This window comes from Cyrtonyx montezumae, unplaced genomic scaffold, assembly GCF_038088225.1.
Source record: "Cyrtonyx montezumae isolate F1298 unplaced genomic scaffold, pur_monq_1.0 scaffold_25, whole genome shotgun sequence".
Lineage (NCBI taxonomy): Eukaryota > Metazoa > Chordata > Aves > Galliformes > Odontophoridae > Cyrtonyx > Cyrtonyx montezumae.
The window spans coordinates 265,296-283,043 of NW_027071992.1; the positions used below are offsets into that span (position 1 = coordinate 265,296).

At 37.9% G+C, this 17,748-nt stretch overlaps 1 protein-coding gene across 1 annotated transcript in view; it reads right to left on the reverse strand.

The window, feature by feature from the left end:
* Positions 1–1,373: 1,373 nt before the first annotated feature.
* POC5 (POC5 centriolar protein) overlaps positions 1,374–17,748 on the reverse strand; it is a 28,375-nt gene continuing 12,000 nt past the window's right edge. The window contains exons 3-12 of the mRNA XM_065740129.1: positions 15,821–15,965; positions 12,483–12,676; positions 11,946–12,122; positions 10,883–10,987; positions 9,488–9,667; positions 6,604–6,766; positions 5,062–5,180; positions 4,095–4,208; positions 3,097–3,273; positions 1,374–1,505 (exon numbers count right to left, since the gene is read on the reverse strand). Coding sequence (XP_065596201.1) covers positions 1,374–1,505; positions 3,097–3,273; positions 4,095–4,208; positions 5,062–5,180; positions 6,604–6,766; positions 9,488–9,667; positions 10,883–10,987; positions 11,946–12,122; positions 12,483–12,676; positions 15,821–15,965 — 1,506 coding nt within the window. The remainder of the gene's footprint in view (positions 1,506–3,096; positions 3,274–4,094; positions 4,209–5,061; positions 5,181–6,603; positions 6,767–9,487; positions 9,668–10,882; positions 10,988–11,945; positions 12,123–12,482; positions 12,677–15,820; positions 15,966–17,748) is intronic.

Below are 17,748 nucleotides of genomic sequence, written 5' to 3' on the forward strand. Positions count from 1 at the left end.
TGGCTTTTTCCAAGCTTGGAGAACTTGCCCTCAGAAATACTAGTTATACTTTGCTATACACCGATCTAAAGTGGATGGCTAACTTAGGACTACAATGTTAACCAAGAACCACCCTACAATTTCTAACATCTGCCTTAACATTGTTACAGTAATTCCACATCAAAACTCCCCATTTAAGCTATTTTGTGTTTGACCTAAAATGTAAATGAGATGTTTTCTTGCTGAAATAAATTTAATAAGTGAAAACTATGTGTATAAATCAACACTTTCCAAAATAGGTTGGCACCTCATCTCATTTTGGGATTCAGGTCTCATTTAATTAGTGCTTATATTAGGACAAATGCTTCTTCTTCAGCATTTGATTCATAGAGTAAGAACATGCAACACTAGATCTGAAGCCACCTGTAACTAGCTACATAATCTTGACATGGCACTAACTTGTTTATACACTCAAAAAAGAATATTTGATATTTTAATACTTCATACATTAAAAAAAAACACCTTATTTCTTGCTTATGTCTTGAGTTATACTTGGTACTGTCTTGCTTAATGTTCGGTTTTCTGATTACTGAATACATTTCACATCTGAAAAAATGACATAGAAAGTCTGTTTTCACATTCTCATCAACAAAACAGCAGGAGCTCTAGCACATAATGGAAGTACTGAGGTATTGCCTTGTATAGCTAGCATTATTTTGCACTGAACTTCAGTGTTTGCAAACAAAGCTGATGATCTGATATCTTAAGTTTAATGTCTAAGTGCCCTCTTGTGTTCAGCCCACTTTGACAAGGCTGCAGAACTATACAGAAGGTGGAGAACAGTAAATCCCCAGGTTTTAGAGATCTGAGTTAAAACAAATTCTTACACCCTGTCAGGTATGCACCAACTTTAGCAACATTCTGCAACTTGCTTGAGAAAACAAAAATGCTGAACAGTTTGATGGACCCTAGGTGTCCCATCTGGCTGAAGTTGTATCCTGGTTGTGAAGGCCACCGTTATCTGTTATTCTTTGTTCAGCTATGCCAACTACATTTAGTAAAAGAATATGTAACAAAAATGAATTTTTACTTGAAAATAAGTGCATTAACATTTATACTGGAAGTAAACAAACACTTCAGACAAATATATTTTATCCTTTATTTGAAAACGCGCAAAAGATTCTTTATTTAAATAAAGTGTTTATCTTAATAATTAGTTTTCAAACAGGAGGCAGAACAACATTTCAAGGTAATTTTCCCCTCCAGGTGCTTACTTGCAAACACTTTTTTTCTTAAAAGGGGTAAAAACATGGTACAACACTTTAGGTCTCAATATGTCCAGCTCTGAAGAGGTTTAAATTGCATATCTTGATAAAAACCTCCACCATATTTGCTCAGTCAACCACCCTTATTGACTGGCTCTGAGCCATTCGCCCAACTTGTCCTGCAGGTCTCACAGTTGCAGAACCAGAAGCAAGGAACACAGTTTGAGGGTATTTAGCAGCAGTGGCCTGGGATATGGTTTGCTGAAAAGTAATCAGATATCACAGGTCTTTAAAGGATGCAAAACAACCCAACTTCATTCAAGTAACTTTAAGTGAGCTGCGGTTTAAATATGAAGATTCCTACTCCAAAATGAACTACACATAAAAAAAATGAAAAAAAATGAGGTAACTAGTTTTTTTCTTCCTTAACTAACATACTCAGAACATAAAGAAAAATGCTAAACTTCCAGTTAACCACACAGGCTGAACTTCATCATCTTGATCTACATGATCTAGTTTCAAGATTTTTGTTTTTACAGGTTGTTCAGAATATTGCTCTGTAGTTCTAATGTAATCATGTCAATACTCATCATGTCAGTCACTCCTTTCAAGAACAGCATTTTCTATGAGAAAGTTAAATTGGTTTCTGAAAGGAAAAAGTTTGCATTTACTTTTATAAATAAATAAATTTCTCCTCTCAAACAAGCCTTCTCACTGAAATATACAGTAAATGTATGCAATATACGTATGTGCAAAAGTCTTTCTTCTTTTAATCAAGTTGAGAAATACTTAAATCTGATTGACGTGACTGATAGAAGAGTATAAGGCATTTGTTTCTGTGAATGTCTAGGGATACAGAGACATTATCTGAGGATCCAGAGATCAAGCTAGTAAAGCTAAAACACAGATGGAATTAAATCTGTCCATGGATAACAAAGGCAACAAGACAGGCTTCTCTCAATGACAAAAGGATGATGAGGGAAAAGGTGTGTCCCTCATGAAGGAAACAGGAGACCTGGTGATCTGGGACAGTGAAAAGGCAAGGTATGAATGCCTCCTTTACCAGCAAGACTGGCCTTCAGGAATTCCAGACCTCAGAGGCCAGGATGAATGGCTGGAGAAAGGAAAATGCATCTTTGGCAGGAGAGGATCAGGTAAGGGAACACCTGAGCAAACTGAGCGAACTTTATGGGCCCAGGTAGAATGCACCCACAAATGCCTTAACATTCCTATGAAGACAGACTGAGAGAGCTGGGGTCTATTCAGCCTGGAGAAGAGGAGCTGAGGGGAGGGATCTCATCAGTGTTCATAAATACCTGAGGGAAGGGTATGGAGAGAACAGACGCAGTCTCTTTTTGTAGTGCCCAGTGCCAGGTCAAGAGGCAGCGGGCACAAAGTTGAACACAAGAGGTTATGTCTGAGCATTATGCAGCATTGCTGTGCTTTATCAGTGACAGAGCACTGGCACAGAGAACTTGCAGACAATCCCCTTTGTCAGTCATCAAAAACCACCATGATGCAGGCCTGGGTAACCTGCTCCGGATGTCCCTGACACCAAGTGTTGGACCAGGTGTCTTTCATGAGCATCTTACAACCTCAACCATTCTGCATTTTTAAAAGGCAGGTTTTGGTACAGTAATGACACTAGTCACAGCGTCCAAACTCTTAAAATTAAAAGCTTCAAACCAAACCTTAAACACCCTGAAGTACATACAATTTAAATACACATTTCTGCTTAGGAATCTCAAAATCTCAATTCAAAAGCTGTGTGTAACCTGCCACAAAGATATGATTCACTGAAGAAAATGAGTGACAGCAGAACAACCCTATTACAAGTGTAACTCTGACTTACCTGAGTGACTGGGTGATGTTTTTCAACAATGACCGAACTCATGGCTGGAGCAACTCCCATCACTGCTAAGCTACCACAAATCCTGTGTTTTTGTCCCATATCAGATCTGCCTGTGATTCGAGCAGTGATCGTTCTTCCTGCTTTCTGTCGAGCAGATGTAATTACTTTTGCTGTGGGCTACAAATAAATCAGATATTAGTAAAATGTCTAAGTACAATATTTACAATGTTTTTAGTATGCTTAGTTTTATTAGATGCTTGCCTAACATAACATAGGAAACTGCATGTAATACACTTATGTTATATGGGACTGAAGTTGTTCCACCTATTGTAACCTAGTTAAATCTGTCTTTTTCCAGAGACACTGTTTAGTGCAAGTGACTACTATCCTGAGGAGAGCAAGGCTAATTTGACAAAAATCAAGCTGCACAGGTAGTTTAGCTTTGCTCACTGGCTGCATACTCCAGTGATAGCTGCAGGCACTTCTATCACCCTGCTAAGTCTTTCTAGCAGTGACATAGCAGATACAAAACTGTTTCCATGCAATAAAATGTTGCATCTTTCTGATTGCTAGCAGCAAATTGTATCAGACGGGAAAAGGAAAGGAGAGTAATGCAGAGGACCCTGGAGGAAATTTAAAAGTATTACTCAGTAACAATAACAGCAAAGAGAACGAGAGACATTTTAAACAGCAGGAGGCAAAAGCAAACCATGCTTTTTTTTCAGAACCAAATGCCAGGTGTTCTATTACACCTAAAAGTACATACACTTTTCTTACTCTTCAGTTTGTCACACTTCCTCTTCACTCCAAAAATCAGTTAAAGTTTATCCTAAGAGGGTTTTTCTGTCATATTAACAAGATAGTGTCTTCACATATTTAAATGAATTCTATCACAGTTTTCTCAACTACACACTTGAGTCACTCTGAAAAAAATGTGGAAACTAAAAATTTGTCATAATTGTCTTAAAAATTAAAAAACATTAGTCTGAGAATGTTACCAATTTTTGAGTCGATGCCAGCACAGATCCTGCAGCTGGGCCAGTGGTCACTACTGGAGAATCCGAATCTAGCCTGGTCTGAGAAGTGCTTGCATGACCCAGGTGGGTGGAAAACTGTTAAATGAATCAGAGTTGAATGAGAATGAGTATAATGTTCCCAAAAATACAGTTTTACTCTTTAGATAGACAGCCTATTAACTATTCCACTTACCTTTCTAAATTAAAGCTTTTTTGCAGGTGTATTTAGCACTACTTTTTACCATGTTTTGTTTTTTTTTTTTAATTTTTTTTTTTGCGCATTTAAAAATACTTCTTAAAAAAATGCTTGTCTAAAAATTTCTGGAAATAGAGTGACTAACATTTAGTACTGTTAGAATGGAAAACTGGGAGAAGAGGCAAGCATGTCCTCTCTCCAGTCTAACCAGTACCCTAGGCCTGGAATTGTTTTGCAGTGGCAATGTTTTCAGCATGACTCCATGGCAGGTCTAGAACTTCCAGGCTACAGGATAATAATTTGGATAAGCTGACATCACAGGACAATAAGATGACTTTTTCCTCAGTGTCTACATGTGCTGCATTTTTAAAAAAGGAATTTTATGTCAAGCTAGCTTCTGTTTTTTTCCAGATAATAGTGAGCTCAGGACTTGTTTTTGGCAAGCCACTCTAACAACTTTTTTTTTCAGAAAAAAACTTGGAAAGCAAATTCTGCTTGTGAAAGTGACCTTCTCTTCATTAGCTTAATGCATCTTCACTAAAATCAAAACCAGAGCTAAATAAAAGTATGGCAAGTCACAGCAACCATGACTTCACTTCACTTACAGCAAACACTCTGAACGTACTTATAGGTTTCTTTTTATATTTAGACTAAGTTCAAATTCGTTCGATTCATGGACTACTGTATCTATCTTAACAAAGCCCCAATGAAGGAAGTGCATTTTTACTACTGGTTAATACAGCACTGACTTACCAAGTCTTCCATCTGAACAGTAGCTGCTGGTGCAGGGGGTGGTGAAGGGGGACTGTACTGTGAAGGAGGTAGCCTTCCTGCTATATTGGCACCATTATCTTCTCTCCTACTTCCTGCATCTATTTTAAGAAACAGAGTAATAGGATCAGCACATAACCTAGCAAACCCTAGGGGATACAAAATATGTTGTAGTAAACGTTGTACTACTCCTTTGGTATTTCTGTATAAGCTAATCAAAAGGATCAGTCTGTTCTACTCATGTATTTGACTCTCCTTTTCAGAAGTTTGGAAACAAAAATTTCAGGTGGCTTGTTTCTGCATTTTGCTTCAAGACCTCTGTGCTTGTCAAATTTCAGTGTAAAAATCAGAGGTTCTGAATACTGCTAAATCTACTGTGCAAGAACTGCCCTTACATTAAAGGTCAAGTTACTTCAGGCAGACAGCAATGAGGCAAGGAAAGACCATACTGAACGCAGCACCATTCTTTTGCTCAGTGCAGACACCCAAATCTGTAGACCTAAGGACAAAATCTTTTCAAGCAGCTTCAGTCTTTACTTTTAGAATACTCTACTTAAAGGAAGAACAGAGATGAATTCTTGTTTCATTATTGCTAAAGCAAATAATGCAACAGGAGCTCCATGAGAATGGAATTTTTCTCATTTCAGGGATTAGAACATACTGTACGGCAATTGCTTTTTGTTTGGTGTTGCTGTTCTCCTAAAGTGAGCAGGAAAAGATATAATCATGAATGTATTTTAATGTAACTTAATGTAAATTAACTTTAATGTAAATTAATGTAACTATTACAATGTTCAAGAAATTCAAGAATGAAAATATGCCAGAATACATTTTATACAAACATATACAAATATATACATACGTTAAGCTTAAGCACAGACACAATCAACGGCAAATGGATCTGACCTACCTTACTTGAGCAGTGGCTTTTCTGTTGTAACAGAACATGATTTACTGTGGATTCAAGCTAAAAAACATCCTGACCATATGCACTGTCTCCAAATGCTACAGAACCATGTCAAATTGTGATACTTGCACACTACTAGTAACTGTAAATCTAAAAGGACCAAATTCTGCTTTTACTTGCAGTAACAGTAGGTGGCACTACAGTGTTTGTAGAAATAGATCAAAGGCAGAAGTTTAAAGGTCCACAAAACACATAATTCAATTACCCACCACCATCTGTGAGACACTATCTGTTGTTTGTTTTTTGAAAACAATAAACACACAAATGGAAGACAAAACTTGAGAGAGCAGTTTGTTTATAACACACTGAAAGGTAAATATTTTAATTCGTGAATTCACTGTCTTCAAGAAATCATTCATTTTACTGTATGTTTATTATTTAGCATCAGAACTTTTTTTGTACATAATCTATCTTTTTAAAGGAATACACATTTGATAAGATCTTCATATTAAAAAAGGAAAAAAAAGTAGAATCCTTTTTAAAAAGCAACAACAGAAGACAGTAAAAGCAACAATAAAAACCATAAACTATCAAATTAGATCTGCTTTTATACTGACTAGGATCTGTCCTATTGTCCTTGCCTTGAAACATGCTCATTGCTTCCAGATTCAAAGCACAAACACCACGCATAAATGCTTTCTTCATGGTGTCTTCATACTGCTCTCTTTCACTGTGCAGACGCAGAATCTCAGCTTTTGTTTGTTCCAAAGTAGCAGTTAGCTACAAAAGAGAATATGGAAACAGCTGGATGCAAACCATGAACATAAACAATTAGGAGTCAATTAATGTGTTTACAAAATGCATTTCCTCTTCAAAATCTCTTGTTTGCTAAGGTTAGAATCGCAGGAGGGTTTGGGTTGGAACTAGATGATCCTTAAGGTCTCTTCCAACCCCAAGCCCTTCCATGAAGGCTTCTATCCTTAACAAATTAGAGGGCAGGGTTGTCAGCTGTTAGATCAGGTTGCCCATGAACCCATTCTACCTGACCTCAAAAATCTCCAAGCATGTGGGGCATCCACAGCTTACATGGAACAGTTTGTTCCAGGTACCTCACCATCCTTTGTGTAAAAAAAAATTCCCCCTAACACCTAATCTAAATCTTAACTCTCTTATTAAGCTAGTCCCCCTTGTCCTGTCTATCACTATCAGTGTAAAAAGTTGGTCTCCCTATTGTACATAAGCTCCCTTTAGCTACTGGAAGGCCACAATAAGGTCTCCCTGGAGCTTTCTCTTCTGCAGGTTGAACAAACTCAGCTACCTCAGCCATTCTTCCTAAGTGCTCCAGCCCTGTGATCACATTGGTGTCTCTTCTCTGGACCTGCTCCAAAAGCCCCACGTCTTCCTTGTGCTGGGGACCCCAGGTCTGGACACAGTACTCCAGATGGGGCCTCATGAGGGTGGAGCAGAGGGGGACAATCACCTCCCTTTGCCTGCTGGCCACCCTTCTTTTGATGCAGCCCAGGATATGGTTGGCCTTATAGGCTGCAGGAGCACTCTGCTGGTTCATGTCAAGTTTTTCACGCATGAGAACCGTCAAGTCCTTCTCAGCAGGGCGTCTTCTAATGAATTCTTCTTCCAACCTGTACATGTGCCTGGGACTGCCCCAATGCAATTACAGTATCTTGCACTTGGGCTTCTTGAATCCAACTAGGCTTTTAGATTTTGGAGCACTGGAAAAGGCTGCCCAGAGAAGTTGTGGAGTCTCCTCTGAAAATATTCAAGATCCACTTGGAAATTTTTCTGTATGACCCACTGTAGCAGGCAGTTGGACATTATGATCTCCAATTAAAGTCCCTTTCAATTCCTACAATTCTGTAATTCTGTTGACATGGGGTTCTCAAACTTGTCCCTTTGGATGCCAGCCCTTCCTTCTATTGTATCAACTGCACCATTTAGCTCAGTGTCACATACAAACTTGCTGACGGTGTACTCAGTCCCACTATCCAGACCACTGACAAAGATGTTGAATGGCACTGGTCCCAGGAAGGACCTCTGGGGGACACCAGCTATTACTAGCCCAACTTCAACAAGTGTAGTTGGCAGGTTGAAAGCAAAACCAAACTAGTATTCAGCCTCTAATACAGTTGCACTTATTACAGAAAAAGATATTGTTCTCCTTATGGCCATTTACAATAATAATAGTCTTTTATTTCTATTACGTCTTTCTTCTGCAGTGAGACCTAAAAACACACAGCAAATATAAACTGTGTGTTCTAAGAAAACAGGTATGATTCCTAGTGATGTGCAAATAGATATTTATCTCTATTTACTTCAACTGCACGTGCAGATCAGCAAAATTTTTACATCAGATGCTTGTTAAAAAAAGAAGACATCTAGAAAGAAACCATCTGCAGGAGAGATCCTTATCTCCTCACATCTTTTCCTGTTCATAAGTTCATAAGTTCATAAGGTTGGAAAGGACCTACAAGATCATCTAGTCCAACCATTCTCATATCACTATCCCTACCCAACTACTAAATCAAATCCTTTAGCACCTCATCTAAACGCTTCTTGAACAGCGCTAGGGATGGTGCCTCAACCACCTCCCTAGGCAGGCCATTCCAGTGCCTGACCACTCTTTTCAGAAAAATAATGTTTCCTCGGGTCTAATCTAAATCTTCCCCGGCGCAACTTGTGGCCATTCCCTCTCGTCCTGTCATTATTTATCAGGGAGAAGAGGCCCACCCCCTCCTCACCACAACCCCCCTTCAGGAAGTGGTAGAGTGCAATAAGGTCTCCTCTGAGCCTCCTCTTCTCCAGACTAAACAATCCCAGCTCCCTCAGCCGCTCCTCATAAGACTTGTGCTCCAGACCCCTCACCAGTTTTGTTGCCCTTCTCTGAACACGCTCCAGGGCCTCAATGTCCTTCTTGTAGTGAGGGGCCCAAAACTGAACACAGTACTCGAGGTGCGGCCGCACCAGAGCTGAGTACAGGGGGATGATCACCTCCCTGCTCCTGCTGACTACACTATTTCTAATACAGGCCAGGATGCCGTTGGCCTTCTTGGCCACCTGGGCACACTGCCGGCTCATGTTGAGCCGAGCATCAGCCAACACCCCCAGGTCCTTTTCCTCTCTACATTCTTCAAGCCATTCTGCCCCAAGCCTATAGCATTGCATGGGGTTATTGTGGCCAAAGTGCAGGACCCGGCACTTGGTCTTATTGAACCTCATCCCATTGAGCTCAGCCCAGCTGTTCAGCCTATCCAAATCCCTCTGAAGGGCCTCCCTACCCTCAGGCAGGTTGACACATCCTCCCAACTTGGTGTCATCTGCAAACTTACTGAGGGACTGTACTCTGGAGCTCTATTCTCTTGAAAAGTCATAGAATCATTAATGTCGATCCTCATGTTTTTCAAGTTTGCTGAGAAAGATATGCTCTGGGAAAGTGATGTATTGAGGGAAGGAATGAAGGAATGGAAAAAAGGAACCTTACTATACCTCTGCAATTTTGGCTTCATAATCATTGGTAAGCTGAACACATATATCTTCTGCCCTTAACTGACAGGCTTTAGTTACTTTTTCTTTCCACCTTTCTTCTCTAAGAGAGTGCCATGCTGTCCATACCTTCTTCTTCAAAGCTGTCTGGAACTGTTTATCTGCCATTCTGTTAGCATATTCCTTGGGAAACAAAAGAAACCACGTTGTAAGCAAGTGCAAGTTAGCTGAAAACTTAAGTGATTGCGGATGACTGTTTAGCCACATATTACAGAGATCACAGTAGGAATGTCATCTAAACTGAGTTATGTGTTTGTGTACTGCTTCTCTGTGAAACTCCATATCACTAACTCAGTTTTTCTGCCTGCACACACATTAAGGAACTTTACTCAGTAACAGAAAACACATTGTAGAACTCCTCCTAGATTACACAAAACAGTGTTTTTACTCATAGCTTAATGACATGTAATACAACAGGCTTGCACACATGGTATAAGCCTACAGTCACAAGGATAGCTGATATGAGCATAAATAATCTTGTTCTTAAAAAATAAAAAAACTATGGAATCCAGGATATTTTACCTTGTAAAAACAAGGTAAAATAAACCTTAACAACACAAACCTGTAATTCCTCTCCAATAATGAATAAACCTATTCTGTTTCAAAATATTCACCAGACAATATATTTTAGCATTACTTTTTTCAGAAATCTACAAGAAGAAACAGAAAAAGCTAAGTAAGTTCCCCAAACCACCTCCAAATTATTAGTAAATTTCCAGATAGAACAGAAGAAAAAGAGAAAAGGCTATCCACTTCTGTGAAACAACAGTTTTGGACAGTGTCAAATAAATCAAACACGAATCTACTTTGGAATGTGAAAGTTTTGCCATCTTGATTCAGGATCCCCTTTTCTGAATCTAATAATTCAGCAGGCTCTCTACAATGTCTGCCACATTGCCCACCTTTTGTAAGTGACAAGCTCTTAGCTAATTCATGTTTTGGTAACTGAAGTTTTAATTGTGAAACTGGGTCCTGAAAAATGTAAGATGTGATATTTAATCATTTAATTGTTCAAAAGTAATTTCTTTGAAATTTAGATAGACATTCCCTTGTCACTTTTTTCAAAATACAGACAGCGATTACCTGTAAGATGATTACAGTAATTGGAGCAAACCAATATCCTAAACAAGAAGTTTCGTTTTTTCCCACCATCCTAAAAAGTATTCAGACAGCAGCATTTTTGGGGGGATTGATGCTTTCAAACTGTTTGTTTACATCGTCTAGCACATCAAAACAGAAACACTGCCATTTCTTCCAACTGTAGAAAGAGCTGCACCAGTTCTGACTCTTTGAGTTCACAGCTTCCATTTTCATCACATTTTTATTTTGCACACATACCTCTTGTTTAGCTTTGATTTGCTGAATCCGCCACAGTGTAAACTTTCTCATTAACTCTATTCTCTCCTTCTTCCTCTCTAATGCTTCTCCCATGTTAATAATCACCTGCAAAAACATTTATTAACATTACATCAATACCTATCATCTTTGTCATCTCAAATGGAATATACTTTCACTTATTTTCACTTAATGCACTTACTTTCAGAAGTAGCTCTTTAGTAAATCTTCCCCTTAAGGTAAAAAACAATTAAGCAGGGAAAAACCATTGGAATCCAGATCAGGAATAACATTCCTGTGGCTTCAACACTCACTGGTTCTCTAGATTTTAAGAATAATTTCCTAACAATACTATAGATTTTAATAAATCTAAGCTACTTTGCTTAAATATGGCAAGCTGTAACTTTTTGTAGTTTCAGAAAAACTGTGTTGTTTCAGTTATAAATGGAAAATGTATCTAAAATTAGAAGTAAATATTTATAATTTGTCATCAGTTAGGAAACGCATTTAATTTTTTAAATAAATCATCACCCTTCCTTCAGATTCTATCAGATGGTTTTTTAGAATACAGACCAGTCTTTTTTAATTGTAAATACAAAATGAAAGTCCAAACTTCATGAAGTCTTAGGTTAATGTAGTTGAATCCTCTTATTTTATGTGATTTCAGGACTACCACAATTCTTCTACAGTTCTACTTAATTTCAAAGTTGATTATGTCGTTCACAGAAAAACAGCACAGCTGTAGAAGAGCACAAATGTACAATTCTAGGAAACTCAAAACAGGAAACTATTTTTAAATATTTTCAAGACTGCTGCCTAGTTAAAATGCAGTAAAACCAATTCAAGCAATAGAGAATTAGTAGCTTTTTGAAGGTAAGAGCTAATAGACTCTTGTGTGATTTTCATGAAACAAATTATGAATAAGATTAGGTACAAATTTAAAAGCAAACAGTGTAAAATATTTACATACGACATGTAAAGTTTCCATTGTTAGAAGCTTACTAGCAACAACAATTTTTTTTTTTTTGAAAGAGAGGACTATTGAATTTTGAAAGTGAAATACTACCTCATCTTTTCTGCCAATAGAGATCTCATAAGTACGTAGCAACTCTTTCAGGTTGTCTATCTCACTGTTCAACTGTTTCACGTGTTCAGCATGTTTCTCTTTTTCTTGTCTCATGTGATGCTTGTGATGCTCGATAAAACTTAATCTCCATTTTCTCAATTCACTGAGAAGATTTGTCTAAAAAGTAAAAGGATGACAGTAGAGAAATTCGGAAAACTATTTCCCCTCTTTCCCAGTCTTTTTATCTTAAAACAGTTATCAATTAAGGATAGATGAATATTCAAAGTGAAGTCTCCAAACTGTGTGTACCTACAGATATTATCAGACAGTGCACTGTGGAAGGACAATAATAAAGCACCCATAATGCAGAAAGTTATTCTGGAGTTTTTGTCTTGTGCTTAAATACAATATGCAACAAGAACAAAAAGAAAACCATCATTTTGCAATATAACCACAATAAAAATTTCCTTCACTCTCACTTAACCTACAACAACACACTGACATATTTATTTTAAGGACTGCACACAAAACAAATACCTTAAGACTTCCACTCCAGAGGTCAAGTATATTTTCTATTTGAGTTACTTTTTCATCAGGTACAGTTAATTCAGTTGCTATGGTTTCATCAGTTTGTCCTGGAATGTGTGTGGACTCTTGTGAAGAAGCCTCTTCTGAAACAGGTTGAAGTTGTTCCATATTCACCTCAGTATGCTCCTTCACTGACAGTAAACCTAAAAATGACACAGAGAATAAAGATTGACACTTTGTAAACAGTAAGTGGCCTGCATTCTGGATTAAGCCAGAATTAAGACAAAAAAAAAAGTAAAAATAAATAAATAAAATGACTGAAGCCATCAAAGGCCTACTTTCCCCATGTATGCCAAATTTGATGTAATTCAAATATGTCTTCAAGACACATATATTCAAGCCAACAGTCACTGTTACAGTAGTAAAATCAAAATTACTGTTCACTTAAACATAATCTTTAGAAGCCTTTTCATATTAAAGAGGATAACTAGAACAACTACCAAGATGAATGAGGACAGTGTTGCCAAAGACGAAAATTAACTATGAACAGCTCAAGTTGGATCTATTTCAAATATTCCTCCCCAGTGACTCAGGGATGCCCAATATCATGACAGAGAGTATATAGATCCTGGTTGCATAAATCCTATTTGGAAATTGTAGATAGCTCAGTGTTTGCCCTGAGCTGAATCTACCAGACTACATATTTTGTACTTTTACTCAATATAATGGTTGAGGATGTTTTATCTTCCAAGTCAAAATAGCATGTGTCATAGTTTTTAAAACTGTAAACCAACTGTTCTCATTCTAGGAGTTGCAAAATCCTCCTTCTGTAAAGGATATTTTTTTCCTACAGTTTCCTACAGTTGACTGCTAAAGAATAATTGCCACAGTACATAGTATCAACAGCTTCTATTGATCTCACTTCCTGTGCAGCCTTCACATCATTTCCACACGGGACATAACTATACTGGATAAAGTTAACAGACTTCACAGATACTCCATTAAACAAAATATTCTCTCTCTCCAGACCACCACTCTCCCGCTTCCCCCGAACTCTAGAATCATAGCTTCTGTATTTCCTATGGCAGTTGGATATTCTGAGAAGCATGCATGCTAATTCTGCAGAAAAAGAAGTAGTAGTAGAATGTCCTTAATGACTAAGATTCTCCACCAGTTTCTAAAAACAACGAACTGTTTCTCCTTACTGCATACTGGAAGGTGAGCTGTTGGTCATAACATACATAAACTCCACCACACAGAACCACTGGGGAATAAGGACACATGGAATAACCAATACTACCACTTTCACCTTAATCACATTTCTTACTTTAAGAACCCATTTCTAGATTAGTATTTGTTACATTGTACTAAATGTCAATTGACAGCTTAATAGGACTGCCTTATATTCCTGTGAGAATAACACAACTATGGATGATCTACTTCTTTTTAGAAATGGTTCTGAAAGTACATGCATCTTTCTGTGTTTGTGTTGTGGTTTGCTGAACTGGTAAATTTCTGCTAGCATAATTATTTAGCTCTGATCAGAATGGACAAGAATATTTGCATATATTGTACATAAAAAACATTTATCATAGAATGGCTTGGGTTGGAAAGGACTTATTAACTATGTAGTACCACCCCCTTTCCATGGGCAGGGTTGTCAGCCACTAAATCTGGCACCAGATCAGGCTACCCATGAACTCATCCAACCTGGCCTTAAAAATCTTCAGGAATGAGGCATCCACAGCTTCCACGGAACAGTTTGTTTCAGGCACCTCACCACCCTCTGAGTGAAAAACTTTCCTTTAACATCTAATCTAAATCTCCCCTCTCTTAGTTTTAAGCCATTCCTCCTTGTTCTATCAGTAACAGTCTGTGCAAAAAGTTGGTTTCCCTTCCGTTTACAAGCTCCCTTCAAGTACTGGAAGGCCACAATGAGGTCTCCCCGCAGCTTCCTCTTCTCCAAGCTGAGCAAACCCAGCTGCCTAAGCTATTCTTCACAAGAGCGGAGATCCAGCCCTTTGATCCTCTTTGCAGCTCTCCTATGGACACCGCTCCAACAGCTCCATGATGGGTCCTCACAAAGGTGGAGCAGAGGGAAGCAATCCCCCCCCCAGAGCTGGTCACCCCTCTTTTGATGCAGCCCAGGATACTGTTGGTGTTCTGGGCTGCAAGAGCACACTGATGGCTCATGAAAACCTTTCCATCCATGAGAATCCCCAAGTCCTTCTCAGCAGGGCAGCTTTCAGTGAGTTCTTTTTCCAGACTGTACACAGATTTAGGACTGCTCTAATCCAAAAGTAACACCTTGCACTTAGTCTTGCTGAAACTCATGAGGTTCAGCTGGGTGCACTTCTTTAGTTTGTCCAGGTCCCTCTGGAGGGTATTTCTTACTTATGTTGTTCATCTGTACTGCAGAGACAGGTGTTGTCCAACAATCAGCACTAAGTTTACATACTAATTCAAGGACACTGCCTCCATTTGTAAAATGATCTACCATTTCACATGCTCCTCTAACTAGAAGAGAAAATCTTGTCCTCAAGGTGACAAAAAGGGAGTATACAAAAATGCAAGAAAAAAAAAACATGATAAAAAGGTATACCTACACAACAACAGAAATCAAAGTAAGTTCTTCCCAATTCTGTAAACTAAGAAATTAGTGGAGAAATAACACAAGTATCATTATTATTTCTTTTGAAGTTAAATTAACAGAACTTCCTCAAACTAAACAGCATTGACAAAAGCAACAAATATCTAACCAGAAATACCAGTGCACATTGCACCATGCAATATTAACGCACCACAAGACACTAAGTTTATACAGAAATAAATACCCATGTAAAAAAACTAAAATACTGAAATATAAAAATAAAACTCAAAAACTGAAAAGTGAACTAAAAGAATGATATTCACATAGTAACACATAGTAATTCCACAAAGTCCTTTCAGCTAATACTTCAAAATTATCTACGTTAAGTAAACATTTATCTATCACAGCAGTACAATTATGAGTTAAACTAGTTGTGATCTGATGAACTACAAAGTAATGGCAACTTCCTCAGTACTACTGTACCAACTATGGTGTAAAATGAAAACAAACAAGCACGTTTATTTTAACCTTTACCTCACTGAACACTGAGAGCTGTCACTACGTCAATACTGTAACTTTAAAGTTAGGTCAGACAAAACCCTTCAGTGAATATAACACCTTCCTAAGTTTCTTCTTGCACAAAATATAAATACATTATATACTACTATATGTTTTTTTTCCAACAGGAGCTATTAAAAATTTTAAAAAGTCCTAACACTGCTTTTATAAGATTAACCCATGGCTCTGCACATATTACCTGGAGCTTTACAGTAAATGGTGTCATCTGTTACACTTGAAGATCTGCCCCTTTCTCTCAGTTCTGAGGAAGGATCAGACTGCTTTGGGGTGCACAGTTCAAATCTTGTCACTACAGTGTAACGAAGCAGTTGTTCATACGCATCCTGTCACAAAATGTTGACAAACCATTATAGAGCTACAATTAAAAAAACCAACAACTATTAGAAATGCTTTTAGATAATTTATTTTTATAACCAGGGGAAACTAAGATTTCTCTTAATGGTGCAGAAGTGAGCTGTATTCTTACCATTCAGAAGCAAGTACTGACATTTATAATTACTTTCCTCTAGCTTCATTTCCTGAAATGTATTGTTTACAACTAAATGCAGTGAAATAGTTACACTGAAAGATTTTGCTAAATGCTCAAACTGGAAATTATAACAGTGACCTTAAACAAAAGAATGAACTAAAATGGAACAGTTCTGGATCATGTAAGCTATTCATCACCTGGTACTATTTTTAAGCACTAGTTTACTGCAGAGGATAAGGAAATGTATTTTTACAACCACATCCAAGACCAGAATTCCATTTCATATTCTGTAACATCATAATTGCAGACAAAGAAGTTGCAAAGCTGAAGATAATTTATTATCAGGTAATCTCCTTAATGTAGATAAAAATAGGTTGAAGATCTGTGACTAGTGGTCTTGTCCAGGGATCAGTTCTGGGTCCAGTCTTGTTCAACATCTTCACCAATGACCTTCATGAGGATGTAGCATCCACCCTAGCAAGTATGCTAATGATACAAAGCTCAGAGGAGAGGCTGACACACTGGAAGATGTGCTGCCATACAGCAAGACCTGGACAGACAGGAGAGTTGGGCAGAAAGGAACCAGATGAGCTTAAACAAGAGCAAGTGTAGAACTGTTGTACCTGGGAAGGAATAACTACAAGTACAGGTTGGGGGATGACCTGCTGGAGAGGAGCTCTGCAGAAAAGGACCTGGGGTAGCCTGCTTTGGCAGGGGGGTTGGACTAGATGATCTCTAGAGGTCCCTTCCAAACCCTACTATTCTGTGATTGTGTGATTTTCACCTTATATTAAGTATTTACTAAATTATATAGGTATAGGAAACATGTATACAAAACCAATATTAAAAAATTACATGTTGAAAAATTATAAACAATCTACCCAGTATGTGACTTCAAGCCATTAACCAAAATAAACCAACAAACATGACTTTTTTTAGTTTCCCAATTAAACACATTTTCAGGATAAAAAGCATTTAGAGATCAAATCTGAACATTTGGTACTGTATTTTAAACATAAAATCTATTCCAACAGTACTACTAATTAAATATATGGAAAAAAAATTGCAAAATATTAAAACTATGCCACTAGCAATACTTCCTTCTTCACTTAATACTATGTCACTAAACCTATACAGTACTCTAATGAGTTAAAACATGAGGAATCAGTTGTGAATGTTGTGCTTTTTTCTGTATTCCATATCATGACATCATACTGTTTGGTGCAGACACACAGTGCACTGTGGAGCTGTGCTTTCTGGTATTCTCTAGCAGTCTCACATGAGTCCTGACTCTCCAAGAGGAAGATACATTGGGATTAACAGTCTGTCCCTGGAGGTGTTCAAGAAATGTTTAGATGTTGTACTGAGAGACATAGTTTAGTGGGAAATATTGATGATAGATGGACAGTTGGACTGGAAGATCTTAGAAGTCTTTTCGAACCATGGTGGAGTTGCTATAATATCTCATGCTTGATCCTGGAGTACTGTGTCCAGTTCTGGGCTCCCCAGTATAAAAAAAGACAGGGATCTCTTGGAAGGAGTCCAGCGCAGGGCCACAAAGATGGTGAAGGGCCTGGAGGATCTCCCCTATGAAGAAAGGCTAAGTGAACTGGGTCTCTTTAGCCTCGAGAAAGAAG